This window comes from Oenanthe melanoleuca, chromosome 8 (genome assembly GCF_029582105.1).
Source record: "Oenanthe melanoleuca isolate GR-GAL-2019-014 chromosome 8, OMel1.0, whole genome shotgun sequence".
Classification (NCBI taxonomy): Eukaryota; Metazoa; Chordata; class Aves; order Passeriformes; family Muscicapidae; genus Oenanthe; species Oenanthe melanoleuca.
In genome coordinates, this window is record NC_079342.1 from 22019789 (window position 1) to 22042362 (window position 22574).

At 40.7% G+C, this 22574-nt stretch overlaps 1 protein-coding gene across 2 annotated transcripts in view; it reads right to left on the bottom strand.

Annotated features, from left to right (window-relative positions):
- Nucleotides 1–13441: 13441 nt before the first annotated feature.
- Nucleotides 13442–22574, bottom strand: part of LRP8 (LDL receptor related protein 8) — a 171693-nt gene continuing 162560 nt past the window's right edge. For both annotated transcript variants that reach the window (XM_056497979.1, XM_056497978.1), the window contains 7 exons: nt 21966–22105; nt 20670–20811; nt 20068–20220; nt 19103–19333; nt 17226–17294; nt 16818–16990; nt 13442–15965 (listed from right to left, as the gene is read on the bottom strand). In XM_056497979.1, the coding sequence (XP_056353954.1) occupies nt 15927–15965; nt 16818–16990; nt 17226–17294; nt 19103–19333; nt 20068–20220; nt 20670–20811; nt 21966–22105 (947 nt within the window). In that variant the 3' untranslated portion in view covers nt 13442–15926. The remainder of the gene's footprint in view (nt 15966–16817; nt 16991–17225; nt 17295–19102; nt 19334–20067; nt 20221–20669; nt 20812–21965; nt 22106–22574) is intronic.

Here is a 22574-nt window from a genome sequence, read left to right on the forward strand (position 1 = left end):
GGCCGCGGGCGCCCCCTGGCGGGCGGCGGTGCGTGAGGGCTGGGTGTGAGGGGGGAGCTCGGGGCGGTCCGTGAGCGGGACCGCACCGGCACCGAGCCGGGACGCAGCCGGGATCCTGCCGGGACACAGCGGGGACACTGCCTAAAGCCACCTGGGGACAGCCCGTAGCGACACTTTTGTCAGGTGAGGGGCCGCCCCACCTCCGCTGTTCCCAGGCCAGAGTCCCAAGCCCTCGGCGGGTGCCGTGAGGGAGCAGTTACTCACTTGTTACTAATAATAGAGTTCTAGTGATATTTAGTTATACTAATGAAAGAGATGATGTAGGCCATTTGTGATGAGCACTGGTGTTTGCATTCAGTACTACTACAAGAACTTGAGTCACATTTTATTATGCTGCAATCCTTCCAAGTTAGAAGGGGCCCACCAGGACCATCAGATTTGTATTTTATTAAATGGCCCGCACAAGGATCAAACCCACGTCGTTGCCATTGTCAGCCCGGTATGCTTCCCACTGGGCTAGTCCCAGAGGGGATGGTAACGCTTCACCAGATGAGCCAATTCCAGAGGCATTTCTTGATCTCCTTTCTGCACAGAGGGAACAAGCACCGTATATTTATGATTTTAAGCAAAATGAACTGCAGGTGGACAAGTTTCTGTCTTCTGAAGCAGTTTGGTGCCTCACTGGGACTGGTGTGTTGAGATCTCTCATCACTGGTGGCCTGAGGGTTGAGATTCAAGGGACTGGGGGGTATATCCTGCCCTTTTGTGCTCTGGAAACTGCTGAAAGCAGATAGCCAGACACACATCCTTTTGTAAAATATTCCCTTCTGCAGGAAAAATTCAGAAATGGGGTATCTCGTGCTCATCACTAGACGGGATGCTTTTTTATTGAGAACACAGAATGGGGGAGGGTGGTTTGTACTGTGGTGTTGGAAATGTGTTTGCACTGATGAATGTGATTTCATTAGATGGTGCTGCCTCACATCCCGTTGCATCCCAGCTCCATTAGCTCTCTCCTTTCCTTAGAGTTACAGCAAGGCTAAGTCTGGCAATATTTGCTCTTATTCATTGTTTTTCACATCTTTGTGCTTGAATATTCTCAGTTGCATTCTGCATTCTTTAGAAATGTCCATTCTATAAAATATGTAAAAGTTGTCCCTTCAGTAGAAGAATCCTGTTGATACAGAAATACCCAACCTGTTGCTTTATAGTATATGCAGGTACTGCAGATACTGCAGATACTGCAAATTAAAGCATAACCTTAAAAGATGTAGCATTTGTATTTATATCAGATGGAAGAATTTTTGGCAGGATTATTACCCGGCTTATTTTGTGAACTTGGTTGCCCAATCTAAAGGTAATACCAAGTTACTGTCTGGTTTTTCCCCAGGTTTGGAGGTTTGGTTTGGTTTGGTTTGGTTTGGGGATTTTTTGTGAGAGAATGATTCCACTGTAATTGTCTAAATTGTTTATAAGCCTTTTCAGGAATATCAGTGCTAAATGTAAATTTATTTAAATTCCTATATTGGAAGGAAGAGCAAACTGACATAGGAGTTATCCCAAGAACCTGCGTTGTAATTTGTTCTGGAGGTGTCAACTTCTCTGTGTTCTCTATATTAATTCTAACATATTTTATGAAACTATATTATAGGTGAGGTAATATATTTTCCCGTGTGTATATTAGATTTTTTGTCTAAATAAAATAAATGTCATGTCTGATGGTGATACAATGGGTAAAGAATTGCTGCCAATGTTGTTCGGGTTATCTTGACACATTTACAATCCCGAACATGCTATACTTGAATCCATTGGCTCAAGTATGTGTTTGTGAAAGGCACGGATGCATGCACTGTAATTCTTTGCATTCTGCTTAAAAGCATGGATAAACAGTGGTTGTTTTTCCTCTGAAGAAAATATCTCTATAAACACACATTTTGAGCATTATTTTACATATGATAGAAGGACTGTAATGTAACAATGTGCATATGGAAACTTGATACTGGTACTGGTTTATAAGGGGTTTGGGTTAGCGGGTTTTTATTGTTTGTTTTTGAATAAGAGCAAAATTTACATGATTTCCTCCTCTTACCTATGGGGAGCAAGTATCTGGGAAGTATCTGGGACTTAGAAAAATGGGAGAAATCAGATAAACATGTTCTGAATATTTCTATTTACTTGGGTTTTTTTCTCATGTCAATAAAAAAGCAGATGGCTTGAATGAATCAACCTACTTTGGATCCATAATTTAACTTAATTTTAGGATTGCAAGATTTGTGATTGTTTCTTGAAATAGTTGTATTTCTGCTATTTTTTTCTCTTCACTAGAAATGTTGAATGCTTTGGAGAACTGGGTGACAGATTTTTTTTCACAGATTGCAAATAAATCAGGTTGTTTTCTGATACTTTTTCATGTCTGCACCTTGTGAAACCATGTTCCAAGCATAGACATTTTATACAACTCTTTTCCTTGTATCTGCAGAAGCTTTAATTATTACTGATTCCCCTATCAAAGAAACTACTTTTGCTGAGGAATGTTAAGACAATATAATCTCTGAAAGTTAAAAAATCCTTAAAATCCTACTTTAAAATGTGTTCCATAGCCTTTAACGTGCTCCATGGTGTGGAACTTGACTTTGCACATAGATCCGTGTCTGACTGTGTTACTTCTGTCATTGCTGGGAAGAGAATTTTATTCTAGTTTTGAAGAATGTTAATTCCTTTGCCTCTGCATTGTGTGAGAGATAATGAGTATCCAAATCCAGCTGAGTCAGCAGTGTGTTGTGGCTGCTGAGAGACAAACTGGGGGGTGCTGTGTTATGGATGAGTTTCATCTACTTGGTTAAAAATACACCTCTGTAAGAAGGAACATTTATTGCTTTGGTGCCAAGTAAAACAACTTTATGGCTCTGAGGTGAGGTTTTCCCCACAGGGCTGTGCTGCTGTGGCTGGTTATTGACTGAAAGGCTCTGTTTGCTCACAAGGCAGTTCTCACTGGAGATGACTTTGTAAACAAAAATGGGCTGTATTGACTTCTGTGTTAGAAGAACCAAATCCTGGCATAGACTCCTCTGTGTAAATGAGTGCCTGAAAAAAAGAAAGATTTGTGGAAATTAATAGAAAGCAGGACTGGAAGGGTCTGTCATTGTTGCCATGTTCATCCCCCTGGCCTCAGACAAGATTAGCTCTCCCATGAATATTTGTGTGAGTTTTAAGGAAACTTTTTTGTTTTGATTGATTCTGATTCCCTGCTTTTTCTACAGATCGTTTTTGTATCACATGCAAGTTTATAATGTAATTGACTTTGAAATTTAAAAAGTCAGCCCTCATCTGAATCTGTGGGATTTGACAAGGTTGGAAGTTGGAGTGCAGTGATGTATGGGAGCTGAGAAGAGGATCTGGGGTCCAGTACTGATGAATTCAACTCTTTAGAGTTTATTGCTAGAAATAATTTAAGAAAAAAAATATTGCTTATTTGAATGGCTTATTTTTCATGATAGAGCTGTGTCTTGAACTTACACAAAATAAGATTTGCTCTTATTTAAAAATAGATGTGTATTAATTCTTCAGAATTTTACAGAGATAGTTCTGAGGACTGACATGGGGGACCTTGTCTCCAGTGGTTGCTTCTGAGGAAGAATCTGCACATTTAGACTGAAATTAGTCTTTGTGAATTGTCCTCTAAGTAGTTCCCTAAGAACTACATGAGATAGAGGTATTTTATATCACTGCATGTTTCAGGCTCCTCATTTTGACATTAGTCAAGTGCTATTCCAGTCAGGTATTTCTGTGTAAACTGATTTTATTTAAACAGATCTGCCAAACTCTTTAAAGGTTTCCCTGGTGGCAGGGAGTGAACATGACCTTCCTATAGAGGTGGGTTATGTCTCTCTAAATGTGGAAATAAGAAAAGGAGTGTTGGACATTTTACCTCCTTGAAGAACATCCTGGTTGTGCTGAGCTGCTCCAGATGATACTTCAGACAAGGGCTACAAAGAAACTTCTCTTTGCTTCCATGTGGCCTTGCTTTATCTTCAATAAACATTGTGCTATATTTTTTCCTTTTATTTGAAATGCTTTACCAAGCTTGTTTGTTTGTTTGTTTGTTTGTTTTTAAATCCAAGCTCTGACAGAACCTTCTGACACACCAAAATTTCACAAGCTTTACAGAGGTGAGAGACCTAGGGCAGTGCTTTTATAACAGAAACTTTTAGATTTTACCTTTAGGCGTGCTTATACTGCTCTAAGTAGGCCTCATGATCTCTGTTATACTTTGATAAAAAGTTAAATGGAATTGTATTTATTTCTAACATTTTTACCTGTGTACTTTTAATTTTTTTTCTAATGCTTGTCATCATCTCTAAAACCCTCACTCTTCCAATGTATTGGATTCCAATATTTGAGTTTTTTCTTTTCCCTTATTCTATAAAAAAAGAAACTGGTGTAGTAGGTCAGGAAATCCAAGTATAAGGCCTCATTAGCAAAAAGAGAAGCACCTCAGGCATATCTACCTTGTCACAAAAGATTTCCAGCCTTGCTTGTCCCCTGCACGCATCAGACGCCTCAATCTTCACAGTCATTTGAAAACTTTGTCAAGAAAAATACATTGCTTTTCTTTTACATAGATAATTGTGTCCTTGAGCAGGCTTTGATCTGGTGGATGCAGGAGTCCCATCCATTTCCTGTGCAATCCTTATTTTTTAAAACCTTGTACACTTTTGAGGGATCCCAAGTGAGAAGCAAACCCTCAGCTTCCAAGAGAGCCCTTGCAGATAGACTTCATGCAAAGGTGATGTGCTGAATTCACTCAGGGTTGCCATGACAACCCCCTTTTTTTCTTTATGTAGAAAAAGATTGCTATATCAGTAAATGTACCTTTCCACAGGCTTCTGTTTAGGGGGCTCATGGCTCTTAGAAGCAATAGATGGGCAGACCCTGAAATTAGCATATATACAGATCCTCGTTTCTCACTAATGCTCTTTATTCTTCAGCTCTGACTATAACAGCATTTAGTGCCTCCACCTCTTCTCTGGGGTTTTTGGCAGAAAGCTGCCACTTCCTCACTGCATGAAGCCATATCGTCTTAGATTCTGGGTTTTCAGCATTACTATTTTATAGCCAGGAGATACAATTCTCAGTCTTGATGTTCTCCTGTCCTTCTCCCCTGATTTCAGAGAGTTCTTGGTCATCTTTTTCAAGATTCTGTTTTGCTGTGCATAATGGCTCTCCTGCCCCTAGGAGCCATCAGATTAGTTCTGTTCCATGTTCATATTACTGGCAGTTTTTCAGTGATTTAAAAGTAAAAAAATAAGAGAATGGAAACAACAAAGATGAAAAGGATGATACTGGCTCTAACACACTAATCTCCTTCTAGAAGCCAGGGAGTTATTTCTCAAAATAAAGTGATTTGTCTCTCTCAAGGAATTATTCCTGATTTCCAGTCAGTCAGGATTACTGTGACTGTGAATCCATCCTGTCAAACCATGGGAATGGTACACAAGCAGTTCCTTATTGACAGCACTTTAATAGAGTGGTGGATGCCAGCTTCAGGAATTAATGTATATATTTTTATATATTTCCACACATGCAAATGCACTTGCATATGTTTTTTTTCTCTGCCAAATAAAAGGCCTTGCCCACAGATGGCTCTTGGGATTAAAAGGATTGGAAATAATAACAAATTTCTATTTTCAATGAATAAACCTATTTTGTCATTATCCCAGGCAGCAGCATCCATCTGTTGAACATTACTTGATCATTGCTTCTACAAGAGAAATACTACAGGTAAAATTATGTTTAGACTGTCATTACATTAACTATGTCATTATCATTCATTTGCATTATGCTTTTATTTCATGGTGTTTCTAAAACATTCTGTGCAGAGAATTCAGTATATTATCTAGAACTCATCACAGAAGAGGTTAATTTCAGATAATGTATTTTGTGCTTCTGATTCTCTGAGAATAGCATACAAAATAATGTCAGTGTTCTGTATATAATCTTGGTGTTGCTGTACTAGATAAAACATTCCATTAATATAAATCACTTTTAATTGTCTTCATTGTGCAGGTCATGAGCTGATACTTGTGTGTTGCAGAGCTGGTTTGGATGGGCAGTCAAATTCCAGCCTAAATATCTACTCCTATTCCAGCCCCTGCTTGTGTGGTCTTTGTCCCTCATTTTGGGGCCATGTCACAGATCTCTGATGGTACCTACAGAATCTGCTCCTGTCTTGGATTTGGGGAAAATGTGCACAGTTTCCTCTCTGTTGTGGCACAAACCTCTGATTTAGGAAGAACAAAAGAGCTTAAATCACATCACCTAGTCACTTTGCATCCTGCAGTGGAATAAGAAAGGTCAAGCAGTAACTTTTGTTCAAAAAAAGACTTCAGTAGAATGGATTTGGTTTATTTAATAATAAAGAAAAGGTCATGGATTTTGTTCTTTTATCCTCACATAAATTGATTTTTTAAAGTTAAAGTTGGTTTATCAGCATTTGTGTTCTATTGCATTGTTATTTCACTACTGGAGAAAAGGTCATCTTCTTGCTGGGTGTCTGATATTCCATGGTCCATTAAAACTGCATTGTTTCTGCTGAAGCTGAATTTCTTTTCTTGCATTTTTTTCTCTTTATTTCCCCCCTAACTTCACTTGTCCCAGGTGAACTCAGCTGCAGCTGGGTAGTTTCTCCTGCAGCCTGGTATATCAAAGGTGCCTGCATAGGATTGTACCTGTCTTCTTTGGGTTATAGAAACATGAATGTCTTGGCTGTGCTAGCCTGATAAGCCATTTAGGATCATAAGGATTTTTTTCAGGCTTTGTTCACTATTCAATAGCTTGAAGAGACACCCACTGTAGTGTTTTTTTTTAGGGGAGTGAATTGCATTCTATCTCAAAATGAACTGTCAGTAGAAGACAGTGACTGAGTTTTTTGCACAGAGTAAGAAAGAAAAATGAAAAATTTAAAAATATGGAGGTCTGATGGGAAATTTATTATGTGACTCTTCTGCTAAGGAAATTGTATTTTATTTACAGCCAGCTCATCACTGACTTGTTTGCCTTAGTTCTACTCCAGCAGACTTTGAGAGGGTGAGAGAAAACCTAAAAAAGATTTACTTCAATGTGCTCATCAAATCAGAGGTGTTAAGCCAAATGAGTGTCAGTGGGGAAAGGCTTAATTTTAGGGTAGTGGTAGAAAAGGAAGTAATCACCTTTGTCTTCAAGTGTTGTCACAGTAGTGTAAAGAAGGGGCTGGTGGAGTTGCTTTTTCATCAGAAATTACCATGCAGTTCTTTGCTCCTCTTGTTGAATGTAGTGAATGCCAGCATAGTAATTATACGTGAACACAATTTTCAAACTGCCAAATAGTTTTGCTTTATACTAAGTGCTGGTACTAATGATCAGGTGCCAAAGGCTGACATGAATTCACATCTAAAAAGTTACGCTCTGTATTTTTTCTTTATAGTTGTTCTGTTTCTTGTCAGCAGCACCTGTGTGTATGCACTTGGAGGTTAAAACTCCTCCTTAGAGGATTGTCAAATCTTCTGAATAAGTCTCAGCTGGGGCCGTGGCCCTCCCACAGTTCCAGCCCAGCTGCCCCTTGTTTCTTTCTAATTGCCATTGCTCTCAGATCATTCCCATTTCATGTTCCTTCCTTACTAGTTCATCTCACCCTCTCTGGAAACAAACTTTATACTTTGATCAGAATTTACTTTTTAAAAATGTTGGTGGAGAAGAGGAGATACTGGAGGCCTGCTGCTGCAGAGGTGGGGGTAAGTATTGCATAAGATCAGTGTCACCCAGCTAAGTTACTGCTTGATTTGGAAAATATGGATTCCCTGTAGCCCCCAAAAACCACTCTAGAGTCTCAAAAATGCAATAGTTCATACTTCATGAATATAATTTCACATCTTGCTGGAGATTCATTGGGTCTGATGACATAAGTATTCTGATAGCACTGTGTTGATTTTTCTCAAATGAGGGAATGGTAATCAAAATAATGTATGGCTGTGGACTCCTGATCTGCAGGAGCACCTGAAGGTTATTCCTCTTTGGCCTTGTTCTTGTTATGAAGGTAGAGTGTGCTCTAAAAGGAAGACATTAAATCAAAGCTCACTGTGTTCTGGAGCCCTCATAGCACTAATAGCTATTGACACTACAAATTATGTTGTCTTCATTAGGATTTTTTGCCTTGAAGTGACTCATTGAAATTAAAAGGCTTCTGTGTACCTGCTCATTAGGAGGTGCTGCTCCAGTATTTAGGATTAAATTGAACCCTTTGTAGCCTGCCTGTGTAGGTCACACAGATGGCACACAGGTCCCTGAGGAAAGAGGGGAATAATTCTTCATCACATTACTATATAAGTACAAATGCTGATTTGTGTTTGTGTTTTGGCCAAGGTGTGAGCAGGTGTTTGATGTTGTGCTGTTTGTGCTCCCCCCAGAAAGCTCCAGTTTGCTCCCCTGGCCCACCCCTCCCCTGCGCAGTTCTGGGGAAGTGGGTTTGCCGAACTCCCAACAGAGATGCCATCTCTGGTGTGACACTGGATTATTGGGTCAGGAAGCAGGGATCTGCACACATCCATTGGTGTTACCTGCAGTGTTTTGCTGGGCAGTCACATTTAAAGCACCACCAGTGTAGAGCTGGTCTGTGTGGTCACTGTGCAGGGACAGGGACTTTGTAAGCATAGTCCTGTGCACAAGACTTACTGAATTAATTACATATAGGGGCAATTTAGTGGGCTTAGCCCATCCTTCTTTGGGTTGACCAGACTTGTTTGTAGGGTCTGGAGCAGTGTGGGATTGGTGAAACGCTGTGAAAGGGGTATATTTTGACTGAATTATTGCAGATGCATACGGGAGAGCTGTGTTTCACTTTCCTGCAAAGCAAGGGAACACCTGGCTTGGCTCACCATGGGTGCTACAGCTCCTGTTCAGCTGGGTTTTCCTGAGCAATTTGTCCCATATATCCTGTTGCTATGGGAAACCATAACTGTAGCTAATTCCTGGCATAGTGTAGCTGAAAGTCCAGAGTAATGTGTTACAAACAACACATCATCATCATATGGTCCTGTCACAGCTTCTCAATTAATTTATCTAGGTCTGCAGATGGCCCATGTCTTTGGTTGTGTATAACCAGGCTTGGGGTGCATCCCTATCTGTGTATAGTTGTATTATTTAGAGTCTTTTCTAGGCCAGCAATCATACTTTGAATATCATATGTTCTCCAGTTTAATCATTTTGGTGCCTTACATATTCATGGAATTGTAGGTCTGGGTTGGAATAGACCTAAAGTCATCCAGTTCCAGCCTCCTGCCATGGGCTGGGACACCTTCCACTAGGCCAGGATATTCCAGTTTGGCCTTGAACACTTCCAGAGATGGAGAATCTACAACCTCTCTGTGCAGCAAATATTGTACCTCTATGAGCTTCTGTAAACTGACAACATGACTGAAGAAAATACCCAAATCTTCTGTATTTGGTGGTTGTGCATGTAAGTTGCAATGAGTAAAGCATCACTGCTAATTTATGTCCTGGGCAGAGCCACAGCCAAGGCAAAGGAATAACTTTAACTGTCCTGGGGGATTGTGAGACAAGCCCTTGTTTTGGTCTCCTAGTCTGCAAGAGACACAGTAGGTTTTTATGATTAGTCTGTATGGATAGTTCTTAAATCATCTTAAAAAAAAGAAATAAACAAGGAGAGATGTAGTTTGGAGTGTTCGTGCTTCACCACACTGGGGTGGAGCTTGTGTCAACTGAACTCCAAATGGGCAAAAAAAGATTTAAATTTGGCCTTTCCTGCAAAGACTATTGCCAGAGATTCTGTTAACCTCACCTGCTCCTCTACAGGCTGCCAGCCACTGATGTGATTGAGAAAGTTTTTATCGTTAACTTCTTCATGACTTCTATTGCCACTGATGCCTTTAGGATCAAAGTAATACAAAGTCAGTTCATGAGATAAGGCTTTTGAATGTGACACCCATTTCAGATATTGCTAAAAATAATGTCAATTTCCAATAATTTTGAGTCAGCTTTTCATTACAGGAAGTGTAGAAGTCAACTTTAGCCTTTGTAAGAAATTTTTTGTCAATGAAACTTAGGCCTAAATATTACCTTTAATGTACTGTTTATCTTCTAAGCATCATTTCAAGGTGCTCTCTTTGCTTAGAACTTATTTAGGTCTGTGTCTTATTAGTAAAATATGTGGATTCAGGGATTTTTGTTGAATGTTTGGTTGTAAGGCTTTCCTCATCTTTTATGTGTAATGGCCTGAATGAAATGAATGTATATGCTTTTAGCTGAGCCCCAGGGGGGAAATATATATGCATGAAAATAAATTACTGCAGTTGGAACTAATTAATTCCTTGATTGGCAGACTCAGCAGATAAAATCCTGAATAGGATAATGTGGAATGTCTTTGCTATTTAGCCTCAGTTATACCTGGCCAAGAACTGTAGGTAAAATCTCTCTTCTTCTACCTGACTTTGTAGCCTCGAGGCAAGGGCTGAAGAACTGAACCTGATGTGAAGACAAAATTATCAGTCCTGCCTTCTGTAATCCTTGGAGCCAGGCAGGGGCCTATCAAACTATCAGGGAGATTTGCTTGTTTCACTGACATAACTTTAGCTCCCTGCTAAGGCACTGCCTTATCACCCTGACAAGATTACAGTGGTTTCCTTGAAAGTGTGGGGAACTGAGCAGGCAGCTGTGGCTAATCCTGTAAGGAAATGTTCTCCCACTGAGGTCCATGGAGAGATTTGAATGCTACAAATAATTTGAAAAAAAGAGTATAATTTTTTAAAGCATGGTAATTCTCATTCTGCTTGCTGATGCATAGGTGCAGATACAGGTGAGCATTACTGCCCTGAGTAAAAAGCTAAGAACTCGGCCTGGACTGGTGCTTCTTGGCTTCTTCTGGAAGTTGGGATGAGAAATCCATATTCAGCACCCTGAGGTGTACAGCCCACCTTTTGGGGACACTCTGGGAAGTGATCTATTGTGAAGCTGATTGTTTGTGTCACAGTCTCTGGTGTTGTGATAGCAAAAGCCATTAATTCCTCTTCATCTGTGTAAAATTGGACTCTGAGATTTGTGTCTTGGCTGGGATGTTGGTGCTCAAAGCCATAAAAGTAAAACAAGGTGGCTCAGTTCATTCCCTGCCTGGGGTATAATGAGCCTGGCAAACTTTTGGCCAGGCACAGTTCATCTAAGAAGAGCCAGTTGACTCTGTAGAAAGTGAACCCCCCATTTTTCTCTTCTGGAGGTGGTGGGTGCCTGTTTGGATGCCACCAAAGCCTTTCTGTCACCCCCATTCTCAGGAGTGGAGAGGAAAGAAAACACAACAAAAGGCTCATGGCTGGGGATAAGGACAGTCACAGGCAGAACAGACTTGACTTGGGGAAAGATTGATTTCTCTTGTTACCAATTAAATAAGAGTAGGATAATGAGAAACAAAGCAAAATCTTAAAATACTTCCTCCCCCACTGGGTTTAACTTTGCTTCTGATTGTCTCCTCCTCCCCCAGTAGATTATTTACTGAGATGTGTGGCTCTGTGTATTTTTTGTTCCTGTAGCTAGGGATGAGCAGTGTCCCTTTTCTTCACCACACTGAGGCAGGTGAGGGTTCAGGTTCACCCTCTGTGTGCAACGGTTGGGCCAGCCCCGTCCTTGGCACAGACTCGGCTCTGGCTCACCTCAGACTCATCACAGTTCAGCTCATGAAATGACAATTGTGACCAGGCTGTGTTTGCCATCAGAATGATCCCCCTGCAGGTTGCTGCAGAACACACACCTGCAAAGCAGCAGCCCCAGGTTTTGTCATCAGGACAAGCCTTAACAACCCCCAAACTACAACTGGAACAACTCTGTCCCAGATGGGGACTGTAAGAGTGCCTTCACCACCCCGAGTGCTGTTTCAGGAGACAGAGCCCAGGACCTGCAGAGGGAGTGTGTAGGTGAGGATGTTTTTTTAATTAGCATTTGGAGCTGGCCACTGAGCACCCAGCATGTTAATGTGCAAATGGACTGTAGCTTGAACCTAAAGAGTGGCTGCTGTATTCCACACCTAAATTCACTGTTGGTTTCTTCTCGTTGAATCCTTCCAGTGTTGATGCTATGCATTCAGGAGACAACTGGAACTGGTATCACTCTATGAATGCTTGCACTGGAGCAGTGAAAGAGCTTACAATAGCCCATGGCTGTAGGCCCCTGTCTCAAGGCAAGGATGTAAATTAGGAAGGCATTTAAAAGTGTTTCCCAAAGATAAGAGCTGGTTTGATGGACTGCAAACAGTGTAAAGAAATGAGCACATATTCCTTCAGAAGGCAGAAAGGTGACTGAGTTACATGTGTTACATAAACACTGAAGGACACAGATGAGTCCCTGTAGTCCATAGAGCACCTTAATGGGAGCAGGCAGAAAGTGTTAGTGTGGATTAGCTCAGACTGCACAGTTACTATGTGTAAGAAGTGATACATAAAACATAATTTTATTCCTAATACAGCATAAATAATTTAAAAAGGGAGTTGTTTTGGGGGGCATAACTTAATGCTCAGGTAAGTTTGGGACTCTCTTATGAAGCTATTTCAGTTTTCTTTTGTGCTGTCCTTGCTGTTTAGACCTGGAGAGAATTTTGTTGCTGTTGTTTCACTTTTTCTATTTGTTACCATATTTGTTACTTTGCTAAAATACTTAACTGAAAGGGAAGAATGTTTTGAAGTAAGAAAATCCTATTTTCAGTTCGCTAGAAAATGAAACCACTGATATTTACCAGTTCATCAGTCCATATTAGTTTGGTAATAACCCTGACAAGTTTTACCTGCTTGGCTGCTTCCTTTGGGACCAAGAATTGACTGGAAGGGAAATTCAATAAATGCACTGCTTCCAAGGGCTTTGAACAACGTGTGATGGGGAAAGGTTTTGTTGTGTTGTATTGTATTATCCAGGATCTCATTTTTTCAAGAGACAGGGAACACAGAGCAAGCTAACAGTGTGTTTAGTTCTGAGTCACTTATGTGTCCAGCCAATTGTCATACTTCAAGTACAGTGAACCTTCTTCCAGCTTTATTTCCATGGGAGGGACTGTTTGTATGCTTAAAAGAAGTTGAGCCTGCCTCTTAAGATTCCAAGAACAGGAGTATTTCTTGTCTTTTTTTTCAAGATGGCATAAGTGTGGCTCTAAGGAGTTTTGCAGTTCTGTAGGTGTTTTGCCAAAAGCTCGAAGAAGAAACTGACTTGTTTGCAATTAGCTGTTGAATAGTCCAGATTAAAAACTCCACCAGTTGTGTTGTGGGCACTGTTCAGTTCTGGGACATTTTCTCACACTGGGTAAGGACTGGTGTACCACAGGAGGTTTTTACTCAGTTACCTCACTGATGGAATTGTTCAGCTCAAGGAAATGAAGCTGGTGCTGTTTTCCATGTGATTTGCAGATGACCAAAACCAACATGGCAGAGCAGAACAAAATGCTCTGTTGTGGGATATGAACTGTCCCCAGTGCTGCTGTTGTGACAGCTGCATTACACAGCACTGCTCCCAAATCCCACTCTGGACTTGGGCAATTAGGAGTTAGGGAAAACTCAGACCAAAATATGATACAGTCCTCTTTTACACACCACAAAGTAATTGGTTCAGTAATCCCAGATAAAAAAATTTAATCTTTCTATAGAAACAGTGCACTGTTTTACAAACGTGTTCATTTGGTTTCCAGTACAGCAAGTGTTACACAGAGCCCCCCCGCCCCTCCCTGGGCCTTTTGTCCAGAAGGTAAGAACTGAAACACAAAAGGCACCAAGCAAGAACTTACTCTAACAGAACTTCAGTATGACAAGACAGAGCAGAAATGATTACAATGTTAAATATCACCCAACCAATCCGAACCATTATTTAAAATAATTAATTTCTTATAAAACAAATTTGGTGTTTGACTTCTTAGTAGTTATAAATCTGTAAAGGTTGAAATCAGCACTGCACATTGAGTTCATTTACAATGGTTTGAAAAAACCTGCAGCCTTTTACATGTGGTTTGTACAGGTTTGTTTGTGTGTTCTTAAAAAAGTATCAAAACTGTAGAACTTTCATATATATTTACATTCGTCTGTTAGTTACAGTGTTATCACATACAGCCTTTCTCAGCTTTTTTTCCTTCATGCACACAGTGCATGGATTTGTAGAAAGAGAGCATCATACCTTAAAACAATAATTGAATATCTCACTCATTTTGTCACTGCCTTAAAATCTAAAATTTGGAATAGAAGGATGCTTGATTACTTCTGTATTGTCTATGCAGGCCATGAGGCATTTGAGAGTATGTATTATGTCTGTCATGCATACCAGGGCTTTAGACACTTTCTTCCTTCTCTTAGTCAAGAATCAGCTTCCAGCTCACATTACTCTGTAAATTTGTTCTAAAAGAAAGGAAGACAAAAGGAAAAAAAAAAAATCCCAAACCTGCTCAGCCTGAGTTTCTTCTACTCAAATACAAAAGCTTGGACTGACACAAAAACATGAGGAAGATTTCTCTAGGATTTGGTACACTTCAGGGAGGTACTAGTCCATTATGCAGTGGGAGGTAAGTGTATTCACTTCCCACAGGAGTCCCAGGAAATCCTATAGAATGAGATGAGAAAAACCAGGTGTTTCTCCTGCCAGGTGCAGGATGACCCAGCTAAAGACACTGGAAAGGCTGGGAGTTTTTAACCTGCTCTGGCCTTCTTGCCCAGTTCTCTGTGCTCTGGGAGACCTGCCATGGAGCAACTTATTCCATGGGCAGGACTTTGGAAGAGTTCTGTGTGTGCCACAGCAGCTCCTAAAATTGGGTTTTTTATCAGTATGAGCAGGGGACAAGGGCAAGGAGGGATGGAAGTGACTTTTGGTACCGTGTTATCTCCCTGATGAACCAGGGAGAGTGCTCACTTGGGAGTGTGGAAATATATGGCTAAATCTTTTCTGTTAATTCTGAGCTGATTTAAGAGATGCAAGATTCCCAGAGTGGAAAAGCATTTAGATTTACCTTTAGAAACAAATGTACAAAAACCAAAACAGATTTGTACTGTAAAAAAGCAACAATGCAACACACAAACCCTGGGTGCTGTAGGAGTTTCTCCTGACTTAAATGCTGAAGGCAATAGCTCTCCAGTTAAATGTACTGCATGGATTCTTCATGGATAGACTGGAAAATGTAAAAGCAGCCCTTAAGAGCCAGGATGGAAGTCAGGAGCAATTTGCTATGGAGTACTTCACTGGTCAGCTATCTCACACTACAGCTTTTTATTACATAGTGTCTTTAGATTTCAAAGCAAACTTCTCAAACATCCTGTAAAAATTCAATTATTCCTAATTTTCATAAATGTAGGCTAGTCATTTTAAAATATATGTATATATTTTTATATATATGTATATATGTATATGCCTATATATCTATCTTGTCCAGATAGATATATACACAGATAATCTATGCACAGCAAGCCAAACATACAAAAAATAAATACTCTCACCCCTCTACTATATTTACAGAACAGATCTTATAATCCAGATTTTGTTAATAAATATTTCTAAACTGCCTGTACAGAATTTATTTTACTTATGTTGATGGATAGCCACAAAGCATATTCAACATATTTACAAAATATCTATAAATATAGTCTTAAAATAAAGCAATAGCTACTGAACCTTCAGCCTGGCTGTTTATATACATTGAGTTAGTAGCTCAGCTGTTGCTTATTCACTATCACAAATGGGTAGTGCAACAAGTTAAAATGTGTATAAAAGATTATACATACGAAACTCTCACATCCTTTGGATGTTTGCAGTTCATTATAACTTTGTGGTTACCCTTCTGCAACATAAATAACATCAAGAAGAAGAAGCAGGTTCTGTGACCCAAAGCAGATTTGTTCAGTGTTCAGATGACTGGAGCAGCATCTTCATCCTCATGGCAACCCATCATCTTCTAAGCTTAATGCTACACGCTGGGGAGGGAAAAAACACACTTTTGTGAACTGTGATACTGGTGCTAACTTATATTTCTTGTTAGGACTCTCATGGCTGTCCCTAGTGTATTGGTGACAAGTCTATTCTAGATAGTGATTTTTTTCCTCCAAATGAGGTCACTCACTCAAGTGTTACTGAAGAGGTGCTGGGAAGTTTCCTGCCAATGTATGTTGGACAAAATTCCTTGTAAGGGATGGTACTTTCTTCAGTGTGATCTTGTGAGGGACCTTTAGATGACAATTTTCCACCCACCTGCCTGCCTACAGGAGCTGTATTGCCTTCTCTTCTGAAAATACAATGCACTTATACCTGCCAGTGCTCCTCTCCCCAGGGATGCTGCTCTGACAGAGGATCCTTTTCTTTATCTTCTTGCAGAACCTCACTCACTCCTTCTTGTGAGGAATGTGACTTTTCTTTATACTGTTACTATAGAGAAAATATTCTCCCTGGTTTGTAGAGAAATTAAATTTATCCTTAGGATAGTTTGGAGACTTGGTAGCAGCCTAAGCACAGATATAATGGAATCTAGTAAGGATCCAGTAATCACCTGTCCCATCCTGAGGCAGCTCCTGAGGGAACTTTACATTTTTCAGATTGGTGTCTTGATTAGGACAATTATTATTCTTTTGTACAGAGTATCTGATCCAGAGCACTAAATTCTAAGACAACTGATGGGCTGCCAGGAGTTTAGGCTTCTGCCTAATCAATGATACTAAAGAAGTTCTGGTTTTTGTCATTATTTGGCAAATAAGCAACACTAATCCAAATTCTGTATTGGAAAACTCTCAACAGAATTCATCTTGTCCCTCAGCATCTCCTCAGGTACTTACTGCTGGGTACACGTGTCCAATTTGGGCAGTTCGCCCAATGTGGATTTCATCTTCATCCTCCTCTTCTGTTGTCTTCCTATAAACTGGATTATCAAAATTCATGCTTTTAGTATTCTTCCGTTTCCAGTTTCTCCAGATGAGGTATCCCCCCATGCACAGCAAGCCAATGACCACTGAGGAGAGGGTAGAGAAAGGGCTGTTAGGCAAGTATGGATCTGTTCCTGTGCTGGCAGCCATCCTCATAACATTTTTTCAAAGCTGGGCTGCTTTTCCTCAATTCAGCAGTTGCTGTACTCTTTCCCACCCCACCCCTAAAAACTGAAAAAGTGTATTTACTGTGGTAAATACAATATTTTGGTATTGCATTTTGGTGTGATCTCCTTCAAAGGTTAAATCCAATGTGCTTACCCACAGGAATGACAATTCCAATCACAGCTGCTGTCACAGTTGAACCGAAGCCTTCATCATCATTTGCATCTGTAATTACAGAAGTGTTCTGATCATTTAATTTGCTTGCTGCTTTTAAAGAATATTCTCTGCTAGCACCTGTGCTGCCCATCAGAAAGCTTTTGCAATTCAATAATTTACAAAAAGTTTCATAATAAAATCATTCTGGTGACACTGAGCAGCACACACAGATGTGGGCTGAGCTGAGCTGCTCCTCCTGAGGAACGATGTTCCTGCAGCGCTGCTGCCTCACTGGGGGGCAGGGACACCCCAGAGCTCGAGGCCACGAGGGACACGCTCTGTCCAGGGCTGTCAGAGAAGCTCTGACCAGAAATGGTTGACTCTGCTTGGGCCTCCAATTTTCATACACAAAAAGAGAGGCCAGTTTTAAAAATCTGACATTTAATGGAAATGCCATGCACGGATCAGGGGATGGTGAATAGCGCTCCTAAAAATCCACAGCAGAACACTTTCTAGTACTGACACAATTAATGACTTATTGAGCTGTCAGAAAAAGAATATAGTTCAAAGCCATCTGCACAGCCTCTCTGTTTAATTTTTTCCTTTTGTATTATTTACAGCTAAGGAGTTAATGAACACATCTATCCCTCATTGCTGCAGCCTGCCCCAGCATGCAAGAATGGTCCCAAAACTCAATAGTGTACTTAGAAGAGAAAAAAGCAATTACAGGAAAATATAATTTAAAAAAATTCAATATAACGCTTTCAGTTTTATACTTCAAAATGTTTGCCCTGAGCTCTCATATAGGGTAGCAGTAGAGAAAATTTACTTTTCCAAAAATATCAGGAGTTGCAAGAGGAGGAACTAACTGTACTTTTTCTTTTGATACACCAATACTTCCCTGTGGCAGGCTGTGCCATTACATAGTTATTTACTTAATAACAAGCCAGACTATTTCCAAAGTGGACAATAAAAGCACCTTGCTTCCATGGCTTATTAAAAAGGTAATTATTGTATTTGAGAGAAACTTGCACAAAGAGAACTGAATGCATTTTAGCCAATGGGCTGTGTTTTCCCCATGCAGCACAGTTCTACAGACAGGGTGGTGAATTGCGGCTTTCCAGATGTAATGGAAACAGTGAAACATTTGGGGGAAAACAATATTTTGCTGTTTTTAAATATACATGGCTGTTCGAGGTCTTGCAGAACAGAATCTCCTCTCTGGACTAGAATTTATTTTTTTTTTTTTGAACAGCAGTTCAGCCTTTCTGCTTTGCCTTGGCAGCAGGACCTGGAGGGATTGTCTGTTAGCTCTGAGATGGAGGCTGGTGTTCCATTGAGGAGAGCCTATTAGTGCTCTCCACTGGGATGCTTTTCTGATAAATAATGCAAAACTTCAAACCTGTGTCATGATGAGGCCACATTAACATGCCAAGCACGGCCACACAAACCAGAGCAGCTTGTCTTGGGCTACAGTGATTCCACATGTCCAGCAGCACTAAAGATGCACAAGGGGGAATTTTTCACCCAGAACTTGTGCTGGATCACATTAATAATTAAACAATTAAAATAGGTGAAGCACCTGCAGAATCATCCATTCTACTGTCTGAGCCAGTACTGAGCACAAAGCAAGGACTGATGTGAACTGTCAGGGCTGTTAATGTGCCTTGGATAAAAGCTGATACAAGTTCCTTCACATGCCAAGTGACTGGAATGACAGCAGCCATTGTAACCCAGGTGTCTTCAGAGGAGCTGGTGTCTCCTGCTGTGCACCAGGGTGTGCCTGCACCTGACCCCCCTGCAACTCAGACATTAGGTTGGGTATCCCACCAGTGCGTGAGGTGTGATTCAGAAGGAAAGGAATCTCATTCTCTTACAGTGCTGTGATAAATTGCTGTTTCCAGTGGTCATCTCAGAATCTATCAGGATGGATGTGGTGGAAGGTAAATGAAGACTTGGGGTGGTGATTGTAGCTTCTGGTAGAGCTTTGGGGACGACTTCAGTGGTGTCATTGGCACTGCCAGAGACAGTGGCGATGGTCGTGGTGCCATCAGCATGGGACACTGTGCTTGTGGAAACCACTTCAGGAGGTGCAGTGGTTGGAAGATCTAAAAACCAAGAACAACCATGAAATTTGGTTAAAGCAAGTACACCAAAAAATCACAAATGGTGATATAAATCTGGGAAGGACTCTAATAAAAAGAGGCAGAAACCAAATCCCATTCTATTTCTCTGGTACTATTGACAGTTCTCTGCCTAAAGCTACAGAAATGATTTCCTGACGTCAAGCTTGATTAATTAACACTAATAAAAAAAGCACTCTGTATTGAAGGTAGCTAAAAAGTTCACAAACTTGTGTGTTTTTTAGAACCTCCTAAGATTCTGAATTTGTACCAAGAACTCAGTGCATGTTAGGGAAAACTACAAAAAAGCCACTTGTTTCTTCAGGATATTATCAGCAACAACTGTGGCCTCTCCAGGTCTGGTATCTATCTATTGATAGATATATAGATATCTAAATATATATAATATATATTGCATACATAGATTACATAATCAATATATCAATATATGAGCAATAAATTTTAATGATTTATTGACTGTTCACACTTTTAGTGCTGGTCCATAGCTCTTTTCTCCCCTCTTCCTGCTGTATCTTTTTCTGGTTAAGCTTTCCAAAATAAGCAAGCTTTCAACAAAGGACACCACAGTGCTGCTGTGCTCAGAGGGCAGCAAGGAGTGGAATACAGAAGTTGGTGTTTGTGTTTTCACCATTGGGATATATATTCACTGTAAGTATGATGTTGTTGGGACAGTGAAATGGAGATGTGATTGTATTTACCTTTGTAGCATTTTTTCATGTCAGGACCCAGCCACATATTGTCAGGACAAGCACACGTGTACTTGGGGGAATGGGGAGAGATCTGAGGTGCAGGAAGACACAAGTAGTCACAGCCTCCGTTTGGCTGGGGGCTGAGCTCACAGGAATCTGGAGCTGTTCCAGGATGGAAGAAAAGACAAGTTATTTTTCTAATTATTTATTTCTTTCTCTTGGCGAAGAAATATCAGATCCTCTGAAAAGACCTTCTCCCACTCCCTACCTCAATTTATCAGGCTACTTAAGCATCTTTACAGTTTGTATGGTGAAGTGAAACCTTACAAAGAGCTATAAAAACTTCCCAAAGACATAATGAATGGGAAGCAGCACAGTGACAAGAGTAACTCACTGTTATCAAAGATGCTAATTAAACACCTATTAGCAAATTGCAGATTCTTCAATAAATGCTGCTGCTGAATTAATTATGCAGAAACTTCAAACATTAGGCATTGATTTTCCATTATTACCTGTGCATTCTCTCTCATCAAGAACCATCAGGGAGCATTTAATTTTCCAGCTCAAACAAACCTGATTCAGGGCCATGACATCCTGAGGACACCTCTTACCTTTGGGCTGCTTTAATTCGTGAAACACCACGATGTCATGAGGGTTATTGAGATTCTCTGCCAGAATGGAGATGTCCAAGCCATTGAGCCTGTTTGCGCTGAAGATCGCTTCATTCTCTAGATCAGTCCAGAACACTCTGTCCTGCAGGGAATGCAGATTCCTGACCTGGCTGCTCCAGTCCTACTTGAGTTGGATTAAACTCCAGCAGTCACAAAGTGCACCATGTTCCTACCTTCTGTTCACGCTGACTCTGTCTGCAGCTTTTTTCTGTTTTGGACAACGTTCAAAAGCCCAGCACTCCTACAAGTTTACAAAGTGCTGTGTAATTTTGAGTAGCCCTGAGACTAAGGTGAGGGAGCAGAAATTTGGTACAGACAAGTTGCATCCATGTTGTTTCTGAACTACTTTTTCTTTGTAAGCTGTAGTAGATCATGAGCAAAGGGCCACACTCCGTACTAGAAACATTTGTTACCTTGCTGATTTTTTTTCTCCCTTCTCAAGGTAAGACCTGCATTAAACAGGTATCTGTGAAGAGGCCAGTGCCTAGAGCACACCTGGAAGCTGAGCACCTACTTCTCTTTTATATTACTGTATTTTGCATGGCATACTATGACTGAAGATACAGAACTACTGATGGAAGAGGTACCCAGGAATCACAGTTGCTAAACAGTTTAACTGCTTGGTCATCTGTGTGTGCTGCTGCCTCCTAAACGTGTGTATTTCTGTAAGGAAAGCCACACTGCTGGACAACAAGGGCAGCTTAGCAAAAGCAAAAGAGTTGTCTGTTATTCTACCCAGCCATTCATACCAGGAGGGATGGAGAGAAGTGAAATAACCTGAGAGATCCTTCCAAATGCTGCTGATGGGGATAGCACTAAAGAGCAGCAATGACCTGGAGAAACCTATGCCCAAAGTTAGATGCCCAGATCACACACTTCACATAGGTGGAATATGGGATTTAAGGATGAGGGTTTTTCTGAGCCAGAAGCCAACTGGACCTTTCTCTGCAATAACTTAACTTACCTACACTCAGTGCCAAAGTGAAGCCTTTGGTCCCTGTATCATTTAATGCACTGGTGCTGCATTAGGTAAAAGCATGAGATAACACTTTGCTCTTGATTAAGAGCTTTAAAAACCAATTTCCCTGCTGAACCCACACGAAGTTAATCGGTTTCTATAGCAGCAGCTGCCCTCACTGAGGTCTGTGCTGTGCAAAAAGCAGAGCTTTTAATCAAGAAGAGCTCTGAGACCTCTTACAGGCTCCAGTCTGTTCTGCATCTATTTTCCACTCTTACCTCAAACACTGCCAAGCCAAAAGGATGGCTCAGATCATCCACAGAGGAGATCAGAACTTTTCTGTTGCTGCCATTGAAATCAATGCAGGACAACGAATGCAATTTGGAGTCTACCCAGTAGAGACGCTGATTCAGCAAATCTGGAAAGCAAAACACAATGAAGCAAAATTACACACAGCTCTTGCAACTCGTTTGCTCTTGCCCAGCATGTTTTTCCTGCTGGCAGCATGACTAATCTCTTTATTATTGGGCCTCTTTTTTTTTTTTTTTTTTTTTTTTAACACTAGTTCTGATTTTGAATCGGTGCCCAGATATGCTGGGATAAGACCCTATAAATAAGATTAAAAAAGAGGAACATTCTGCTGTGTGTGTAGGGGGGGAAATGCCTGACTGACAGCCTTGTACAATGAGGTTCTTTTATAACCAGGAGCAGCAGAGAAGCAGCAGTTTGGGCTTCCCAGATTCTCTCCATCAGTGCCTGAGTGAGAAGCTTCATCCTTCCCAAGGTTGTTCAGGCCTTGGCCTGTTGCTAAAGAACAACTACTAAGATTTCAGTGAAACACCTGAGGGAGCTGTGAGATTCACACATTTTCAGTGAAGAAGAATCCT